This window comes from Chiloscyllium punctatum, chromosome 5 (genome assembly GCF_047496795.1).
Source record: "Chiloscyllium punctatum isolate Juve2018m chromosome 5, sChiPun1.3, whole genome shotgun sequence".
NCBI classification, from domain to species: Eukaryota; Metazoa; Chordata; class Chondrichthyes; order Orectolobiformes; family Hemiscylliidae; genus Chiloscyllium; species Chiloscyllium punctatum.
Window position 1 is genome coordinate 24,400,013 of NC_092743.1, and position 19,840 is coordinate 24,419,852.

At 41.0% G+C, this 19,840-nt stretch overlaps 1 protein-coding gene across 2 annotated transcripts in view; it reads right to left on the minus strand.

Moving 5' to 3' along the window:
* tsnare1 (T-SNARE Domain Containing 1) overlaps positions 1-19,840 on the minus strand; it is a 908,766-nt gene that overhangs the window by 310,623 nt on the left and 578,303 nt on the right. For both annotated transcript variants that reach the window (XM_072569955.1, XM_072569954.1), the window contains exons 9-10: positions 8,607-8,679; positions 1,447-1,529 (exon numbers count right to left, since the gene is read on the minus strand). In XM_072569955.1, coding sequence (XP_072426056.1) covers positions 1,447-1,529; positions 8,607-8,679 — 156 coding nt within the window. The remainder of the gene's footprint in view (positions 1-1,446; positions 1,530-8,606; positions 8,680-19,840) is intronic.

Here is a 19,840-nt window from a genome sequence, read left to right on the forward strand (position 1 = left end):
TCAATATTTCTCCAATATGCAACCCTCGGGTTGGTTGTAACTGGTTCCCCTGAACATTTTTTATGTCTTTGATCTTGGTTTCCACTGTTCCCTGTAGCCAATAGCTGCTGTTGAATTCAGTTTGAATAACTTTCTGTCAAGCCCGATTTCTCCAGCTGTGCATCTGTTTAGAATGTCCAGCTTTAGGCCCATTGTTGCTTGATATCTGAATCCTATATTATTTATTTCCTCATGGGAAAATGGCATATTAGTTCTATAATATCCTCTTGCACCGAATAAAAAGAGAGGAAGATTTCTCATTGTTATAATCTTTCTCAATTCAGTTATCATATATAGTATAATTATACCACAAAGCTAGAGAATGGCAAATGCACAAATATCAGAAAGACATCTTCTATTTCTTCAACGGTACTTTTCCATTGTAGATTGTATTGCTCTTGGAGTATTGGAAGACATATTTGAAAAAGGACACACGTATCAACTCACACAAAGCCATGCTGACTATTCTTAATCAGCCCTTGCCTCTCCAAATGCATGTAAACCCTATCTTTCAGAATCACCTCCAACAACTTACCCACCACCAATGTCAAAATCACGGGTCCATAGTTTGCAGGTTTCTCCTTACAGTGTTTCTTAAATAAAGGCACAACATTAGTCACCCTCCAGCACCTCACCTATTGTTTATCTTGATCCTTTCTTGAACAAGGGGGTTACAACAGTGATTTTCCAATAATCTGGGACTTCTGAGGGCTCTCCAATTTCTTCCCTCACATCTCAGAATGTCCATAAAAAGCTCTTCATTTCACACCAACTGATTGCAAAGCTATTACTTTAAAAGTTATCTATATATTTTTAAAAGAATCATTAGAACCAATAGTAATGGCAACTGAAAAGAAAATGGAAGAACAAATTCTGGTAATATTGGCTGCAAATAGGTCTTTCGATTGGATTCCGAAAACTTGCTTGCAAACATAATAGAACAATTTACGATGGTTATTTGCAAAATAAGGAAACATATCATACACAAAACAACAAAGAACGTGAAAATGGAAAGACATGTCACAAGATTATTTTCAAATTTGAGAAATGTAGTGATATTAAGGAGATTGTGTGATGCAGTGGCTTGTGTCCCTACTTCCAATCCAGAAGCTCCAGGGTCAAAGCAAGTCCTGGACTGGTTTCAAAGTGTGTTCATCACATGGCCAAACAGACTGAGTATGGAGTTGAAAATCCTGTCAAAAATTGCAATGGCAGGTATCAAGAAAGGAGGAGATTCATGAACATGTGAAGGAAAGAAATTGGAGTGTCTACCATCATATGTGTAACAACAGAATTCGATGCTACTTTCTCTGTTGGTTTAAAGTCATGGTTCAATTATCTTTGTCCAATTTCAACAATAATGTATTAGCTCTCAATGTCCCTATGAAGATTTTAACAGAGACTTACCTGATGCTGATTTGCTTTTGCCAATTGCTCATTTGCTGAAACAACATTTGAAGATGCATTCTCAATGTTGGCTTCAATGCTATCTGTTAATTGAAGAATAAAGTTGTATAAATATGACGAGATCAGCAATGCTTCTGAAATAGATTCACCATTATGTTGTCTCAAGTTGGAAGATCATAATTTCAATAAACAATCTTAATATCTCAATAAGGAAATAGCTGAAGAAATTAATAAGTACTTTGTGACAGTCTTCACAGTGGAAGACATGACTAATATCCCAACAATTAAGGAGAGTCAGGGGCAGAGTTGAGTATGGTTGCCATTACAAAAGAGGAAGTGCTAGAAAGTCTAAAAGGTTTAAAAATTGATAAATCTCCTGGCCCCAGTGGGCAACATCCTAGAGTTCTGAGGGAGGTGGCTGAGTAAATAGCGGAGGCATTGGTTGTGATCTTTCAAAAGTCACTGGAGTCAGGGAAAGTCCCAGATTATTGGAAAATCACTGTTGTAACCCCCTTGTTCAAGAAAGGTTCAAGATAAAAGATGGAAAATTATAGGCTGATTAGCCTAACCTGGGTTGTTGGTAAAATTTTAGAATCCATCGTTAAGGATGAGATTTCTAAATTTTTGGAAGTGCAGGGTCGGATTAGAACAAGTCAGCATAGATTTAGTAATGGGAAGTCATGCCTGACAAACCTGTTAGAATTCTTTGAAGAGGTAAAATTACACCAAGGAAACCCAGTGGATATTATCTACCTAGACTTCCAAAATACCTTTGATAAGGTGCCTCACGGGAGGCTGCTGAGTAAGATGAAGGCCCATGGTAATCTACTGGCATGGATTGATGATTGGCTGTCTGACAAAAGGTAGAGAGTTGGGATAAAAGATTATTTTTCAGAATGGCAGCCGGTGACAAGTGATGTCCCGCAGGGTTTATTGCTGGGACCGCAGCTGTTCACTTTATATATTAATGATCTGGATGAAGGGATTGGAGGCATTCTGGAAAAGTTCGCCAATGATACGAAGTTAGGTGGGTAGGCACGTGGTAATGAGGAGGTGGGGAGGCTGCAGAAAGATTTAGACAGTTTAGTAGAGTGGTCCAGGAAATGGCTGATGAAATTCAATGTGAGCAAATGTGAGGTCTTGCACTTTGGAAAAAAAGAATGCAGGCATGGACTATTTTCAAAACGGGGAGAAAATTCATAAAGCCAAAGTACAAAGGGAGCTGGGAGTGCTAGTCCAGGATTCTCTAAAGGTTAACTCGCAGGTTGAGTCCATGATTAAGAAACCAAATGTAATGTTGTCATTTATCTCAAGAGGGTTGGAATATAAAAGCAGCAATGTGCTTCTGAGACTTTATAAAGCTCTAGTTAGGCCACATTTAGAATAAGGTATCCAATTTTGGACTCCCCACCTCAGGAAGGACATACTGGCCAGCAGAGATTCACACGGATGATCCCTGGATTGGTAGGCCTAATATATGATGAGCAGCTGTATTCATTAGAGTTTAGAAGGTTGAGGGGAGATCTCATAGATAATGCATGGCTAAGAAAGGGTGGACGCTGGGAAGTCATTTCCGTTAGGCAGGGAGACGAGGACACATGGGTACAGCCTTAGAATTAGAGGGGGTCAATTTAGAATGGAAATGAGGAGACATTTCTTCAGCCAGAGAGTGGTGGGCCTGTGGAATTCATTGCCATGGATTGCAGTGGAGGCTGGGACATTAAATGTCTTCAAGGCAGAGATTGATAAATTCTTGGGCTACGGGGAGAGTGCAGGTAAGTAGAGTTGAAATGCCCATCAGCCATGATTAAATGATGGAAAGGACTCGATGGGCCCAATGGCCTTACTTCCACTCCTATGCCTTATGTCCTTATGGTCTTGTAAACCTGTCATGTAGGAAATAGCAATGATATGTTAATACCTATAAATGTCTTTGCCTAGTGCCTTAATATCAGATAACTTAAACGTTCATGAAACAATGACAAAGAGGGTATACAAAAAATAAATCACTAAGATGATGCAAAAGATAAAAAGCCTTCATTATAAGGAGATACCTGACAAATGAAGACATGTTTCTTTCGAGCCAAGAAGGTGAAATGAAGATCTGATGTTTTATTCTTTCAAATTTTATAACTGAGTTTGGAAAGACGCATCAATTCATTTCTAGTTCCACTGCTCCATTTGTCAGATCAAATTTAAAATTTAACTCAAGTGGTGATATGAGGTAAAAACAATGACTGCAGACGCTGGAAACCAGATTCTGGATTAGTGGTGCTGGAAGAGCACAGCAGTTCAGGCAGCATCCAAGGAGCTTCCTGAACTGCTGTGCTCTTCCAGCACCACTAATCCAGAATCAAGTGGTGATATGGTCAATTTCCAGTTGGCTGGTCGGCTGGTTCATGATGCAGAGGAACACCAACAGCATGGGTTCAATTTCCCCACTGGATGAGGTTACCCCATGAGGGTGTCTTCTTCTCAACCTTTCCCTTCACCTGAGTCATAGTGACTCTCAGGTTAAACTGCCACCAGCCATCTCTCCCTAATGAGAGAGTAGCTCTATGATTCAGTAGGACATTGTCAACTTCACTTTTACCTTTTGTGTCAATTATATATATTTTGCACTGAATCTAGGTTAGTATTTTAAAAAGAAATCAGCCAGTTTTGTTTCATCAAAATAATGACTAGTTTATTACAAATAAGATGCACTCAAATTAATATGCAAAGATTATTAACCATAAATGTGGGGAAAATATAACAGGATCTGGTACCAGCTGTGGAGAGACAAACAGAGGTAACATTTTGAATCTGATAGATCTTTTCTTCAAGAATTGAAAGGGGCTGAGAATTGGTGGTTTTGATGCCGTAGACGGGGTTACAGGAGTGCAGGAAGAGTGAGAGGAATAGATGGTGGAGAATGCTCACAGCAAAGGTCAGAGGGAGCAATCATAACAGTAAAAGGTAGATAGCGATGTAAAGTAAGTGTAAGTGAATGGTGTGAAAAGGAGAAAATAGGTCAGCTCTGCTGACAGCAAAGTCAACAAGTTACAAACAGGACATGCTCAGGGTCTGTATATGTGTGGGGATGGCGCTCTCTAATAGAGGAAATGTCATACTCTGAAGTTGAAAAACTCAACATTGAGTCCTAGACACTTTAAAGTGTCCTAAGGGGAAAACAATGTGTTAACACTCCAGCTTGTGTTGATCTTTGTTGGAACACCTAGCTTGCCCAAGATGGAAATATTAGCAATTGAGCAAGATGGCTTGTTTAAATGGCAAGTAACTGGAAGACTGGTGGTCACTCCTACTGAGAGAGAGTGGAGGTATTCTGCAAAGTAGTCACCCTGTCTAGGTTTGATCTTACCAATACAAAGGAGACTTTTTTTTTCAGCAGTGAATGCAGAAGACACGATGGACAAGTAATAAAAGTAAAACACTGCTTCTTCGGGAAGGTGTGTTTGGAAACTGGGACACTGAAGAGGGATATGGTGTATGGGCAAGTGTTACACCTTCTCCAATTCCATGGGAAGATGACATATGGATATGAGGAAGTATGAGGAGTGATGGAGACTATCGTGATGGAAATAGACTGTGGAATGCTGACAGTGAAGGGAAGAGAAGATGTCTTTAGTCGTGACATCCTGCTGAAGGTGTTGGAAATGGTAGAGTGTGATCCTTTAAATGCAAAGACTAATGGGGTGGAAAATGAGGTCAAGGGAAACACTAAGTTATTCTGGAATGGAGGGATAGGATAAGGGCTGGAAATAGGTCGGACACAGCTGAGGGCCCAGTCAACTGCATTGTGGGGGAACCTTAAGGTGAGGACAAAGGTGGTCCTGTCAGAGGCAGCCTGCTGGGGTTCACATCATTTTTCTAAGTGCGATGAAGTCAGAGAAATTGGAAAAATGAAAGAGAATCCTTGTGATCTCCAGCATTTGTTGTTTTTAATTGCAATTCTTGTCTTTTTCTCATAACCTGTCATAATTATTACCAAGCTTTGCAATTTCTGAATTAATTAGTAATTTATTTAGTACATGAGGAAGTGAAATTGAGGTAACTGTGGAAGTTGGTTGGTTTGTAGAGGATAGTCTCAGACAACATATCCCAGAAATATAAATAAAGATTTCAAGGGAGGGAAGAGTCAGAGGTGGACCAGGCAAAGATGAGAGAAGGATACAATTTGGAGGCAAAATGAACTAATTTTTCCAATTCAGGATGAGAGCAAGAAGCAGCAGCAATTACATCACTGATGGATAGGAGGAGTTGTGTGAGTTGGGGGAGGGGGCTGCTAAGTAGGACCGGAACTCGGAGTGTTCCGCATGCTCCACAAACAAACAAACACCAGAGAGACGTATTCGGTTATCCATCGCCACACCTAAATATGTCAAAGTCCCATATATGTAAGATCATAAGAAAAATAAACAAGGCAGACAGCAGACATTTCATGGAGATCATTTGCTAGGGAATGGTAAAACCTATCAGAAATGCAGGCAGGCCACTTCGTCGGTGATTATTGTGATCATCAATGGTGCAACCAACTCGACCCCACCACTCCCCCATCCTTTATTCCAAATACCCATTCCCAGCCAAACATGTTTCCAACTCAAATATGAAAGCATGAGTTGAGTTTTTTTTCCATGATAGCTGCAAAATGCATTCTTTTTAGGGGAATACGTGATGCTCTTTTGAGCAGCCAACCCACACGCTATACCCGACCTCGGAGTATCTCAACCAGCGTCAATTTCCCTTAAATGGAAAGGTCCAGTGTCCCTTCCATTTGTGATGAGAACAATTCTATATTCCTAAAGATCTAATTTCATTGGCCACCCCCTCTCTTTATTCTGCTCAATATGTTAAGAATTGGAAAAATAGGTGCTCCGGCCATGTTCTTTCATTTGGGTTGCTCGGCTCAAATTCAATACTCTCTGTGATGTAGCAGAGCTTTGGAAATGGAGAGTGTTCTCAATAATGAGTCAGAAAATGTGGAAACAGTTGAAGAAATTATCACATGGCTAATGGCATCCCAACATGTCATTTATGCTGAACTGAAGCAATTTTGCATTCCATAAAATAATCATGCAAATAAATGTATTCAAATGTAAATGCTTTTAATAACTAAAAACCCTAATTCGATGTGAATGTGCAATTAATCACCATTAGTCAGCTTTGTGTTTCGCACTCTACTTCCCCTTAAACTTGAGATAAACAACAGTAACTGGTTGCTCCTTATCTTGTCCATTCAACTAAAAGTTAATCGCTCAAGGACAGCATATGCTGTTAACCTTGTGTCTTTGGTGTTACTTCAAGCTGAAAGTGAACATTTCAACATCAATTCAGTACCTCATGCTTGTCCCACCATTTAATCAGAGCTTTTTCATCTTGCCCAAAGAATTGATAGCCTTTGCTGACAAAAATCTATTAATCTAGTTTGATATCAGGAGAAAAATACTTGATATTGCATTCCTCTCTGCCATGTTGATACGTTTTGGAGCCTGTCTTTTTTGTTCTTCCACAGTCTGATCGATAACATTCATCTTTGTTTTAAAGTTGATCTTATTGATGCGATTTAGCTGTAAAACGTAATGTATTAAAATCAAGAAAATCAATGCACCTTTGGGTATTGCTGTAAGTGCCCAACTTTACATGTTTAATGTTTTAATCTCATTGTCAAGGGAGCGATGGGTAATGAAGGAGTTGACTGCTAAGAAATTATATTAGAGGTAAACAAACAGGAAATATGATCCATAAACAGAACCCATTTTACTGCAGACTGAAATGCAACTCTCCTCCAACTGTATATATTAGATTTTTGTTGTAATTTAATGGTTCCACAATATGTGGACAACAGCCTTGCTGTAAGATGTTGATTGCTCTTTTTCTCGAATCAATGATGATTTATGATAATAGTACAGCCATAATGTTATTGAGGATGTAAGACAACATGAAGTAATTTTCATCTTCGGCAGCTGCCTGATAATCTGATGGAACAGACTTTCCAACCTATGTGGAATTCAATGGGGTGAAAATCAGGCAAACATACAACAGATGAGTGGTCCAAATACAAAACCTGTGGTAAAGCCACATATTTTCCTTTGCACAATTTTCAAAGTGATTGGTGAAAGAACCCTTTGGAAGATGAAAAGAGGGTATTATGCATCAAGCTGCTCTGACCAGGAATACATTTTCTTGACCATAAGAAAAGATTGCAGATTTGTGGGAAAAACAGGAATGTTGAATTTTAAGGAGCCAATGTAGTCATAAAGGAGCTCATTGAATGTTGTGCAATTTTATGTCTGAAGACCCATCAGTATGTTGTCAAGTTGGGGTGAGCTGTTTGCTGAAATGTACTCTGAAATGAACAGAATATACAAATATACAACTATATATGGGGAGAAAGAAACAGCAATAGTCTTGTTTAAAATGTAGCATCCAAGGAGCTTCGAAATCGATGTTTCAGGCAAAAGCCCTTCATCAGGAATAAAGGCAGTGAGCCTGAAGCGTGGAGAGATAAGCTAGAGGAGGGTGGAGGTGGGGAGAAAGTAGCATAGAGTACAATGGGTGAGTGGAGGAGGGGATGAAGGTGATAGATCAGGGAGGAGAGGGTGGAGTGGATAGGTGGAAAAGGAGATAGGCAGGTAGGACAAGTCCGGACAAGTCATGGGGACAGTTACTGAGCTGGAAGTTTGGAACTAGCGTCAGGTGGGGGAAGGGGAAATGAGGAAACTGTTGAAGTCCACATTGATGCCCTGGGGTTGAAGTGTTCCGAGGCGGAAGATGAGGCGTTCTTCCTCCAGGCGTCTGGTGGTGAGGGATCGGCGGTGAAGGAGGCCCAGGACCTCCATGTCCTCAGCAGAGTGGGAGGGGGAGTTGAAATGTTGGGCCACGGGGCGGTGTGGTTGGTTGGTATGGGTGTCTCGGAGATGTTCCATAAAGTGCTCTGCTAGGAGGCGCCCAGTCTCCCCACCCTCCTCTAGCTTATCTCTCCATGCTTCAGGCTCACTGCCTTTATTCCTGATGAAGGGCTTTTGCCCGAAACGTCGATTTTGCTGCTCGTTGGATGCTGCCTGAACTGCTGTGCTCTTCCAGCACCACTAATCCAGAATCTGGTTTCCAGCATCTGCAGTCATTGTTTTTACCTTGTTTAAAATGTAGCTAATACTCACCAATGTTTTCGCCCTGTTCATGTACCAGTAATGCTAGATCCTTGATAATCTGATTCACATCAAGCATGTCTGCCTGTGGACAGATTGAAGAAAATCATTAAATCAGTGTGCAGTCTGAAAGATCAGGTGACAAACGAATCCTCAATAAAGTTTGTCAATTTAACGAAGGGAATCATTTTAATTCTAACATTTCTCTTTAAACTTTAATCAACTACAGAAGGCCTGAATAGTTTGGGTGTAAAAATCTAGAAACATAGCTTATTTTTCTAAATTTAAATGATTTACAAAAATACATTTTGATAGGAAAAATATCTTCAATGTTAAACTAATGCTTGTTTTTAGATTAGATTAGATTAGATTACTTCGGCCCAACAAGTCCACACCGACCCACCGAAGTGCAACCCACTCATACCCCTACATTTACCCCTTCACCTAACACTGCGGGCAATTTAGCATGGTCAATTCACCTAACCTGCACATCTTCGGACTGTGGGAGGAAACCGGAGCACCCGGAGGAAACCCACGCCGACACTGGGAGAATGTTTATAAAGCAATAGGCAAGAGTTGATGAGCAGGTGGTGATTAAGTGTCGAATCCTATGACTTTTTTATGATCATTTGAGTATTATTTCAACTCATAGGCCTCATGTTAAGCTCCTGATCACATAACAGTTCAATCAGTGGAAGCAAAATTGTCACTGCAAAGTTGCAATTGCCTATCTGCACTTCTGTTTGATGAATTGTAGAAGGCAGTTAAACACAGAAATCTGGAACAGAAGTAGGCCGTTCGGCCCTTTCAGCCTTCTCCATCGATCAATACCATCATGACCTATCCTCAATCTCAATGTCATATTCCCTCTTTCTCCCTTTGATGCCTTTAAAATAAAAAAAAACTTTCTTGAATATATTCAGGGACTTGGCCTCCACAACCTTCTGTGGCAAAGAATTCTGCAGTTATACTACACTTCCAATGAAGAAATATTTCCTCGGCTCAATCCCAAATGGTCTACCCTGTATCCTGTGCTGATGTCCACTGGTTTCACACTCCACAGTCATGGAAAAATCTTTCCACTTGCACCTGCACCTCCACACACATCATTTACTGCATCCGCTGCACCCGATGTGGCCTCCTCTATATTGGGGAGACAGGCCGCCTACTTGGGGAACGTTTCAGAGAACACCTCTGGAACACCCGGACCAACCAACCCAACCAACCCCTGGCTCAACACTTCAACTCGCCCTCCCACTCCTCCAGGGACATGCAGGTCCTTGGACTCCTCCATCGCCAGACCATAGCAACACGACGGCTGGAGGAAGAGTGCCTCATCTTCCGCCTAGGAACCCTCCAACCACAAGGGATGAACTCAGATTTCTCCAGTTTCCTCATTTCCCCTCCCCCCACCTTGTCTCAGTCCCAATCCTTGAACTTAGCACCACCTTCCTAACCTGCAATCTTCTTCCTGACCTCTCCGCCCCCACCCCCACTCCGGCCTATCACCCTCACCTTAACCTCCTTCCACCTATCGCATTTCCAACGCCCCTCCCCCAAGTCCCTCCTCCCTACCTTTTATCTTAGCCTGCTGGACACAATTTCCTCATTCTTGAAGAGGGGCTCATGCCCAAAACGATTCTCCTGCTCCTTGGATGCTGCCTGACCTGCTGCGCTTTTCCAGCAACACATTTTCAACTCTGATCTCCAGCATCTGCAGTCCTCACTTTCTCCATGGAAAAATCTTCCCAATATTCAATCTACTAGCCCATTAGAATTTTATAAATTACAATCATGTCCTCTCTCAACCTTCTAAAGGTGAATTAATACAGGCCCAGTTGAATCACCCTCTCTTCATAAGACAGCCCTATCATCCTCAGTACCTCCAGGAGAAAATGTCTGGAAAATGCTGAAAGTTGTCTTCCTGGGAGCCTAAATAGAAGAAATGAGGACAAGGAGGGAAACAGAAATTTGCCAAGCTTGGAATGCTTGCTTTTCTACATTAAAGTTGTTCTGTAGCACACGTGTTAATATGTATCATGGCTAAGTTCAACTAAATTGAATGCTTCTCATATACTGGACCATATGAGAGCTAGTGGCAGAGTCTGCCTGCAGCATCAGTCACTTGCCTATCTGTGAACATCAATCTGGAATAGCTGTAATAGCGAGGGACTAATGATAAAACTACTTGGAAGACATTTGAAAATACTAGCACCCAACTTGTAGATATGAGAAGAAGCCCAAATGACAGGGTTCAAAAGATACTAGCACTGTTAAAAATTGTGGTCAAACCTTTTAAAGGGTTCATGGCAAAGTGACACAATTCAGGATGCAAGGGAAGCTCAATGAGGCTTTCCAGTTGTCAGAGTTCTTGGTGAACTTTGGACAGACATGGCCTTTCAAGAAAGCTTTTGAGAACTAAAATAATATGTTAATTCACTAAACTCAATGAACAATAGAAAGGCTGAATCTAGGGTGACTACCGTTTAATCAAGAGGCTTGCAATACTCAGAGATAGTTGATGTGACACAATGTGATTGGAAAGATTGTGTCTCCGTGATCTGAAACATGGAACACAGGATTCGTGTAATTTCTTATTCAAAACCAATGCCATAAATGGATAATAACTGCACTGATAATAGCTAGACTTCAATATAAATGAAAAGTATATCTCTGATTAGAATGTTTCATGATAACATTGAGATCCTTTTTCAATAGAAACATATTAAATTAAATCAATTGTTACAATAACAATATCTTTGATGATGAATATCATAACTAAGAGAACAATGTATTTTTTCATCACGTTAACAAAGATAGTTGTCACGGTTTCTTTCTATTAGGTTAAATGAATAATTATTGTATATTTTTCTCTCTGCAAATGTCAAAGCATACATGCTTTTTTTAGGATAAGTCTGGCATTATTATGATATGAAAATAATTTTGGTGTTTTTCATAAATTGCATACTTCAAAAAGACTATTAGAAGATACTGCAGGCTGAATAGGAAGTGGGAGTAATTAAGTGTGATTGACAATGTAGCTGAAGGGGTCAATTTCAAAGAAATTATTTAAAGTGGAGACGGAGGGGTCAAGGGAAGAAAGGTTTTAGGACAACTCCAATATGTCAGGGCATTCTTCCATCATAAATTGAAAACAACAATTTATGTTCATATATTATCTTTCATATTATGAAACATCTCAAAGCCCTTTAATACAATGTTATGAAACAAACGATAAAAATGTTGTTCTTTTATCTTCCAAATGATCCCTCATCAATCCATAAATCCCTGGATGATCTGGCTTATTCTGATCATTTCACCACACAGACCAACAAATTTTATGTTGCAATTTTTCTCAAGATCTAAACAAGAACTTGAATTTCTATTGCACCTTTCAAAAACCCAGCGTATTCCTGCTGCTTTAGAACCAACTTCCAAAGAGCAAAAGCCTACAAATAGCAATGTGATGTTGACCAGAGCATCTGTTTTATTGGTATTGGAGTAGAGACAGAGGAAGGAATGTATGTGTTGAGACATGGGGTTCGAATAGTTTTCTGAGGTGATATGGAGCAACACGATAGAAGGATTTGAAAAGGAGGATCAGGATTTTCAAAGGAAACATCCCAGACAAACATTTTGGACAGAAGGGATGAGAACAAAAGTTGCAACAAAATAAAAAAGAGAAGTAGACTATGAAATCAATCTGTCACAGGTATTAAAAACAATTCATAACTAGGAATGCGCCATATGTAAGTCTGGTATAAGTAATTTGATAGTCATGTCCGTGAGGCAATTGCATACATGCCTGAAAATAAGACAGAAAACAAAACAAAAATTTATGGGACTGTAGGTAAGATGTGGAGTGTGGAACAAATTTGATGTCTCTTTCAGAGAGCCAGCACAGGAATGATGGACCAAATGGCTCACTCTATGATATTTGACGAGAAAAGACTATCACTGGCAATCAAAATTAAAAGTCCAAGAATGTGTGTAGCCTACCCAATGCCAGCCAAGGCATTTCCAAAAGAATCAAACTCAGAAAGGGAGGTAAAGAAAGCAAATGTTGAGATCTATTTTGGAACAAAGAATATAGAAAAGGAAGAAACTCTTCTGCACAAGGGAGTAATCACAGAATAAGCATAAGTCCTATTGATTGCAACCTGGGTTAATTGGTACAGATATATCAAATCAGCATATTAAAAACATATTAATGTGTTAGCAACCGAATGTTAAAAGGTTGTGAGAAATATACTATTAGCGAATGTGGGACACAATATGTAGATAAGCCAACAAGAGGTGAGGCCATACTGGATTTGGTTCTGGGTAACGAACCAGGCCAGGTATTAGAACTAGAGGTAGGTGAGCACTTTGGGGACAGTGACCACAATTCGGTGATTTTTACTCTAGTGATGGAGAGGGATAAGTGTGTACTACAGGGAAAGAGTTATAGCTGGGGACAGGGAAATTATGATGCGTTGAGACATGACTTAGGATGTGTGGATTGGAAAAGTAGATCCAAGGCAAGAGCGTACTTGATATGTGGAACTTGTTCAAGGAGCAACTATTGAGTGTCCTTGATAAGTACGTACCTATCAGGCAGGGAGGAAAGGGTCGTGTGAGGGAGCCGTGGTTTAATAAGGAGTTGGAATCCCTTGTTAAATGGAAGAGGGGCGACCTTTGTAAAGATGAGGCGTGAAGGTTCAATAGGGGCGATTGAGAGTTATAAGGTAGCCCGGAAGGACCTGAAGAGAGAGCTAAGAGCAGCAAGGAGGGGACATGAAAGGTCCTTAGTTGGTAGGATTAGGGAAAACCCTAAGGCTTTCTATAGGTATGTTAGGAATAAAAGAATGACTAGGGTAGGAATAGGTCCAATCAAGGATAGTAATGGGAAGTTGCGTGTGGAGGCTGAAGAGATTGGGGAGGCACTGAATAAATACTTTTCGTCAGTATTCACTCAGGAACAGGACATTGTTGTCGATATGAATACGGAGGCACGAATAAGTAGAATGGATGGCTTTGAGATATGTAGAGAAGAGGTGTTGGAAATTCTGGCAAGGGTGAAAATAGATAAGTCCCCTGGGCCTGATGGCATTTATCCTAGGATTCTCCGGGAAGCAAGGGAGGAGATTGCAGAGCCATTGGCCTTGATTTTTGTGTCCTCTTTGTCTACAGGAGTAGTGCCAGAGGACTGGAGGCTAGCAAACGTGGTTCCCTTGTTCAAGAAGGGGAGTAGGGATAATCCTAGTAACTATAGGCCAGTGAGTCTCACTTCTGTTGTGGGCAAAGTCTTAGAGAGAATTGTAAGGGATAGGATTTATGCACATCTGGATAAGAATGATGTGATCAAGGATGGTCAGCATGGTTTTGTGAAGGGCAGGTCGTGCCTCACAAACCTTATTGAATTCTTTGAGAAGGTGACTAAGGAGGTAGATGAGGGGAAAGCGGTAGATGTGGTATATATGGATTTTAGTAAGGCGTTTGATAAGGTCCCCCATGGTAGGCTACTGCAGAAAATACAGAGATATGGCATTGAGGGTGAGTTGGAGGTTTGGATTAGGAATTGGCTGGCTGGAAGAAGACAGAGGGTAGTAGTTGATGGCAAAGGTTCATCTTGGAGTGCCGTCACTTGCGGTGTTCCGCAAGGATCTGTTTTGGGACCATTGCTGTTTGTCATTTTTATAAATGACCTGGAGGAAGGGTTAGAAGGTTGGGTGAGCAAGTTTGCGGATGATACGAAAGTCGGAGGAGTTGTAGACAGTGAGGAAGGATATGGCAGGTTACAGCGGGATATAGAGAAGCTGCAGAGCTGGGCAGAAAGGTGGCAAATGGAGTTCAATGTAGCTAAGTGTGAGGTGATTCACTTTGGTAAGAGTAATAAAAAGATGGATTACTGGGCTAATGGTAGACTACTTGGTAGTGTGGAAGAGCAGAGGGATCTTGGTGTCCATGTACACAGATCTCTGAAAGTTGCCACCCAGGTAAATAGTGCAGTGAAGAAGGCATATGGCGTACTGGCTTTTATTGGTAGAGGAATTGAGTTCCGGAGTCCTGTGGTCATGCTGCAGTTGTATAAGACTCTGGTGCGGCCGCATCTGGAATATTGTGTGCAGTTTTGGTCGCCATACTATAGGAAGGATGTGGAGGCACTGGAACGGGTGCAGAGGAAGTTTACCAGGATGTTGCCTGGTATGGTAGGAAGATCCTATGAGGAAAGGCTGAGGCACTTGGGGGTTGTTTTCATTGGAGAAAAGAAGGTTTAGGGGTGACTTGATAGAGGTGTACAAGATGATTAGGGGGTTAGATAGGGTTGACAGTGAGAACCTTTTTCCACGTATGGAGTCAGCGATTACAAGGGGGCATAGCTTTAAATTAAGGGGGGGTAGATATAGGACTGATGTTAGGGGTAGGTTCTTCACTCAGCGAGTCGTAAGTTCATGGAATGCCCTGCCAGTAGCAGTAGTGGACTCTCCCTCTTTATGGGTATTTAAGCGGGCATTGGATAGGTATATGGAGGATAGTGGGTTAGTGTAGGTTAGGTGGGCTTTGATCGGCGCAACATCGAGGGCCGAAGGGCCTGTACTGCGCTGTATTCTTCTATGTTCTATGTTCTATAATATGACAGTTGTCCAAAAGATTTATATTCAATATTCAAATTATGTACTTCTAAAAAGGTAGAACACAAATTCATTTTAATTATGAACATAGGTATGAAACAATCGCTATTCTACAGACTTCCCACCTTTTCCTTCGTTACATTGATAACCGTATCAGCGTCACCTCATGCTCCCATGAGGAGGTTGAACAGTTCATCTCCAACACATTCCACCCCAACCTTAAATTCACCTGGACCATCTCAGACACCTCCCTACCCTTCCTGTATCTCTCCATCTCCATCAATGGTGAACGACTCAACACAGACATCTTCAACAACCCACGACTTCCACAGCTACCTGGACCATAACTCCTCCTTGCCTCCTGTAAAAACACTATCCCTTATTCTCAATTCCTCAATCTCCACTGCATCTTCTCCCAGGAGCACCAGTTCCACCACAGAACATATCAGATGGCCTCCTTGTTCAAAGACCACAATTTCCCCTCCCACATGGTTGATGATACCCTCCAACACATCTCATCCACTTCCCACACCTCTGCCCTCGAATCTCACCCCTCCAACCGCAACAAGGACAGAATCACCAATCCTCACCTTCAGCCCCACCCACCTCCATATACATCCCATCATCCCCCATTTCCGACACCTACAAACAGTCCCCACCACCAGAGATATATTTCTCTCCACACCCCTATCCGCTTTCCATCAAGACTATCCCCTCTGAAACTCCTTTGTCAGATCCAGACTCCCCACCAACCCACCTTCCCCTGTAACCGCAGGAATTGCAAAACCTGCACCCTCACCTCCATCCAAGGTCCCAAAGGAGACTTCCATATCCATCAGAGTTTTACCTACACTTCCACACGTTATTTACTATATCCGTTGCTCCCAATGCGTTGCTCCTCTATATTGGGGAGACCGACACCTACTTGCAGAGCATTCAGACAACATCTTCGATTCATCTGCATCAACCAACTCCACTGCCCCATGGCTGAACATTTCAACTCCCCCTCCCACTCCACCAAGGACATGCAGATCCTGGGCCTCCTCCATTGCCACACCATACCAACCTGATGCCTGGAGGAAGAATGCCTCATCTTCCTACTCGGGGCCCTCCTACTACACGGCATCAATGTAGGTTTCACCAGTTTCCTCACTTCCCCTCCCCCCACCTTATCCCAGATCCAACCTTCCAATTGGGCATCGCCCTCATGACCCGTCCTACCTGTCCATCTCCCTTCCCACTGATCCACTTCACCCTGCTCTCTGATCTATCATCATTACCCCAACCTTCATCTACTGATTGCACTCTCAGTTACCGTTCCCCTAGCCCCACCCCCTCCCATTTATCGTTCCACACCCCTCGGCTCACAAGCTTCATTGCTGATGAAGGGCTGTTGCTTGAAACATCGATTCTCCTGCTCCTCGGATGCTGCCTGACCTGCTGTGCTTTTCCAGTACCACACTCTCTATTCTGATCTCCAACATCTGCAGCTCTTACTTTCTCCCAGTTCTACAGACCTGCCTACAAGCCGAGTGAAATAGAGTAGACATTAAAGAGACCCAGTTACAAGGTGAATGCATTAAGACCTAAACATTTCAGGTATCAGAATCTTAATAAAATGACCGAGCAATTTGTTAAACGTTGTTATTTGTAAAACATGATTGAGGTTTTAGATAACAAGCATAAAGACAACAAACTATATGGTAATTTCCTTAAGAATTCTCTTATTAAAGGAGAACTGAGATCTATCTCAAGACTTGGTTGATAATAAAACAAAATATTACATAAAAGCAATGATATGGCTTCACTAAATTTGAAATCAGATCCTTCTCAATAACAGAAGAAGCAATTTAACATAACAATGTGCTCTGCAAATCAAGCTTTGCACCCATGTTAGCACACAAATCGCTGATATTGAGACTATTGAGACTAATTAAGCATGTGACTATCGATATAAAATGTGATTGATCTGAGTCAGATAGCAAAAGATTTCAGAAAACTTGTTGTTTGCCGTGAGACTCCTATGTTAGGCCAGGGAAGGAGGACGTGAAGCCATGAGAGTGAAAAGGTGTGGGATTTCAGGATTTCATTCAAAGGATGCAGAAATCAGGTATGCAGAAAATTGAAGCCTGGCATACAAGTACCAAGTTACAATAACAGAAAGTGTTGGAAATACTCCACTGCACAGGCAACATCTGTGGAGAGAGAAAATACTTCAGACTCATTGTTTTTAGTCATTCCATAAACAAGTGGGATGGAGTCAGGTGAGGTGCAAAAAAAAAAGTAAAAATTCACCCCAATCACATTGAGTTTATTGGAGGTGAGATAATTGCCTCTAGTCTCAGAAGGCAAGTACACCTTTTAGATATGCCTCAACTTTAACCTGTTTTCAGGTTTCAGGTCTGGCACAAGAGTGCAAAGAGAACAATGGTTAAACCACGGCTTACAAGGGAAGTCAGAAACAGTATTAGATTCAAAATAAGAGGATACAGATTGGCAAGAGGAAACAGAATTGAAAATTGGGAACAGTTCAGCAATCTGTAAAGTGGACCAAGACTAAAAATACAGTAGGAGTGTAAACTTGTGAAGAAGTAGCTGCAAAAGCTTCCATAGGCATCTAAAGAGAAAAAAAAATGGTGAAAACAATTCAGAAACAGGACAGTTTATAATGGGAAACAAAGAAATAGCTGATGAACTTAAATTCATAATTTGCCTCTGCCTTCACCAAGGAGGACATGGATAAAATACCAGAAATGATGGTACACAAAGGTGACTAAAATGGAGAAGCTGGAGCAAATCTGCATTAGTAGAAAAATGGTGTGGGAGAAATTATTGGGATTGAAGGCTGCTAAATCCCCAGAGTACTCGAGGAAGTGGATGCAGAAATAGTGGATTCATTGATGGTCATCTCTGAAGATTCTTTACACTCTGGAACAGTTCCTATAGATTGGCGGGTAGCTCATGGAACCCTGTTATTTAAAAGGGAGGTAGAGATAGAATAGGGAATTTGACAGTGAGTTTGACATCAGTAGTGAGGAAACTGAATATGATCAAGGATTTTATAGCAAAGCACTTTGCAAATAGTGGCAGAATCAAACATAGTCAATACTGATTAACAAAAGGAAAATGAGAATTGACAGCCAAGGAGGTGAATGGTCTGCTCCTGTTCATATCTTCTACATTAACCCTGGCTGTCTGAATGTTTCAGGCCTCAGGAAAACCTGTCACGTAAATGAAAGGGTGATAATTGGTTTAGTGTGGATGTAAGCAAGTGCTTTTTCTCATGCTGTCTGTGAGCCAAGAGAAGCATCTCATTGCCTTTTCTCCCTCTGATACCAATGTTTCTTGCAACCAAGGTTACTTTGTCCCGACCATTGGAAACCTCCATCCACCATGACAGGTTACCTGACTGAAGATTAGTCTATCCCCCTTACATCTTGTACAAGCCACCTCGACTCTGTTGGAATCACCATTGTCTCTGTAATGATATTAACTCCACAACCACCTGATGAAGGAGCGGTGCTCCGAAAGCTAGTGTGCTACCAATTAAACCTGTTGGACTATAACCTGGTGTTGTGTGATTTTTAATGATATTGACTAGTTTGCTGATCAATTCCTTAAATACATTGTTTTATTTCAGATTCCATGTAGCTTCTAGATTTTGTATTTGTACCAAGATATAATGCTCATCTTACATAGAAGGTATGTACTAGAAATCCACAGCTTGGTCTAACCATGTGCCATTCTGAATAAGTTAACTCAAACTTAAAGCTGACATAAGGTGGAAAATATGGCCTTGACAAGATGGCAGAAAAGAAAGAGGATCCTTTTCACAGAGATGAATACAAACAGCATTACAGTACAATTACAGTCACAAAGAAAATGCTCCAAAAAGTATACTATAATGGGGCTAAAACAAAATACAAATTCTCCTGATACTATAATGAAAAGCAGATAGTCAACAGAGGCGAAAACCATAAAGATGCAGTACTTTCAAAACCAATGATAAGCTGAACATTTTGAATGTTTCCTGCTGATAAATATTTACGAAATAGGGATGTGTGCAACTTGTTCTTAGACAAAATCAATCAAGCTCTCTAATAGAAATAAGGTTAACATTTCATTTGCCTTCCCTATTACCTGCTGAACTTGCATGCTAGACTTTTGTAATTTTTGCATGGGGACTCCCAAATCACTCCATGCTGAACCTTCTGCAGTCTTTCTCCACTTAATAATTTCACATTTTCCCAAATTACATTCCATCTGCCAAGGTCTGAGCCACTCATTTAATCTGTTTGTCTTTCTCTGCAGACTCTTTCCATCTTCATTATAGCTTGCCTTTCTATTTTGCATCCTGTACAATGCCATTGTACATTCACGGTTTTCATCATTAATATATATTGTACATAACACTGACCCCAGCAGTGACCTCTATGGCACTCCACTATTTAAAAGTTGCCAAGCTGAAAATGCGCACTTATCTCAACACTCTGTCTTCTGTAACTTAGCCAAGCCTTTACCCATGCTATTATATCTTCCCAACACTATGAATTATTATCTTATTAAGTAGCCTTCATTCAGAGTACTGGAAGAGACAAGAAGATAGATTTGAGAGGTACTAGCAAACATTAC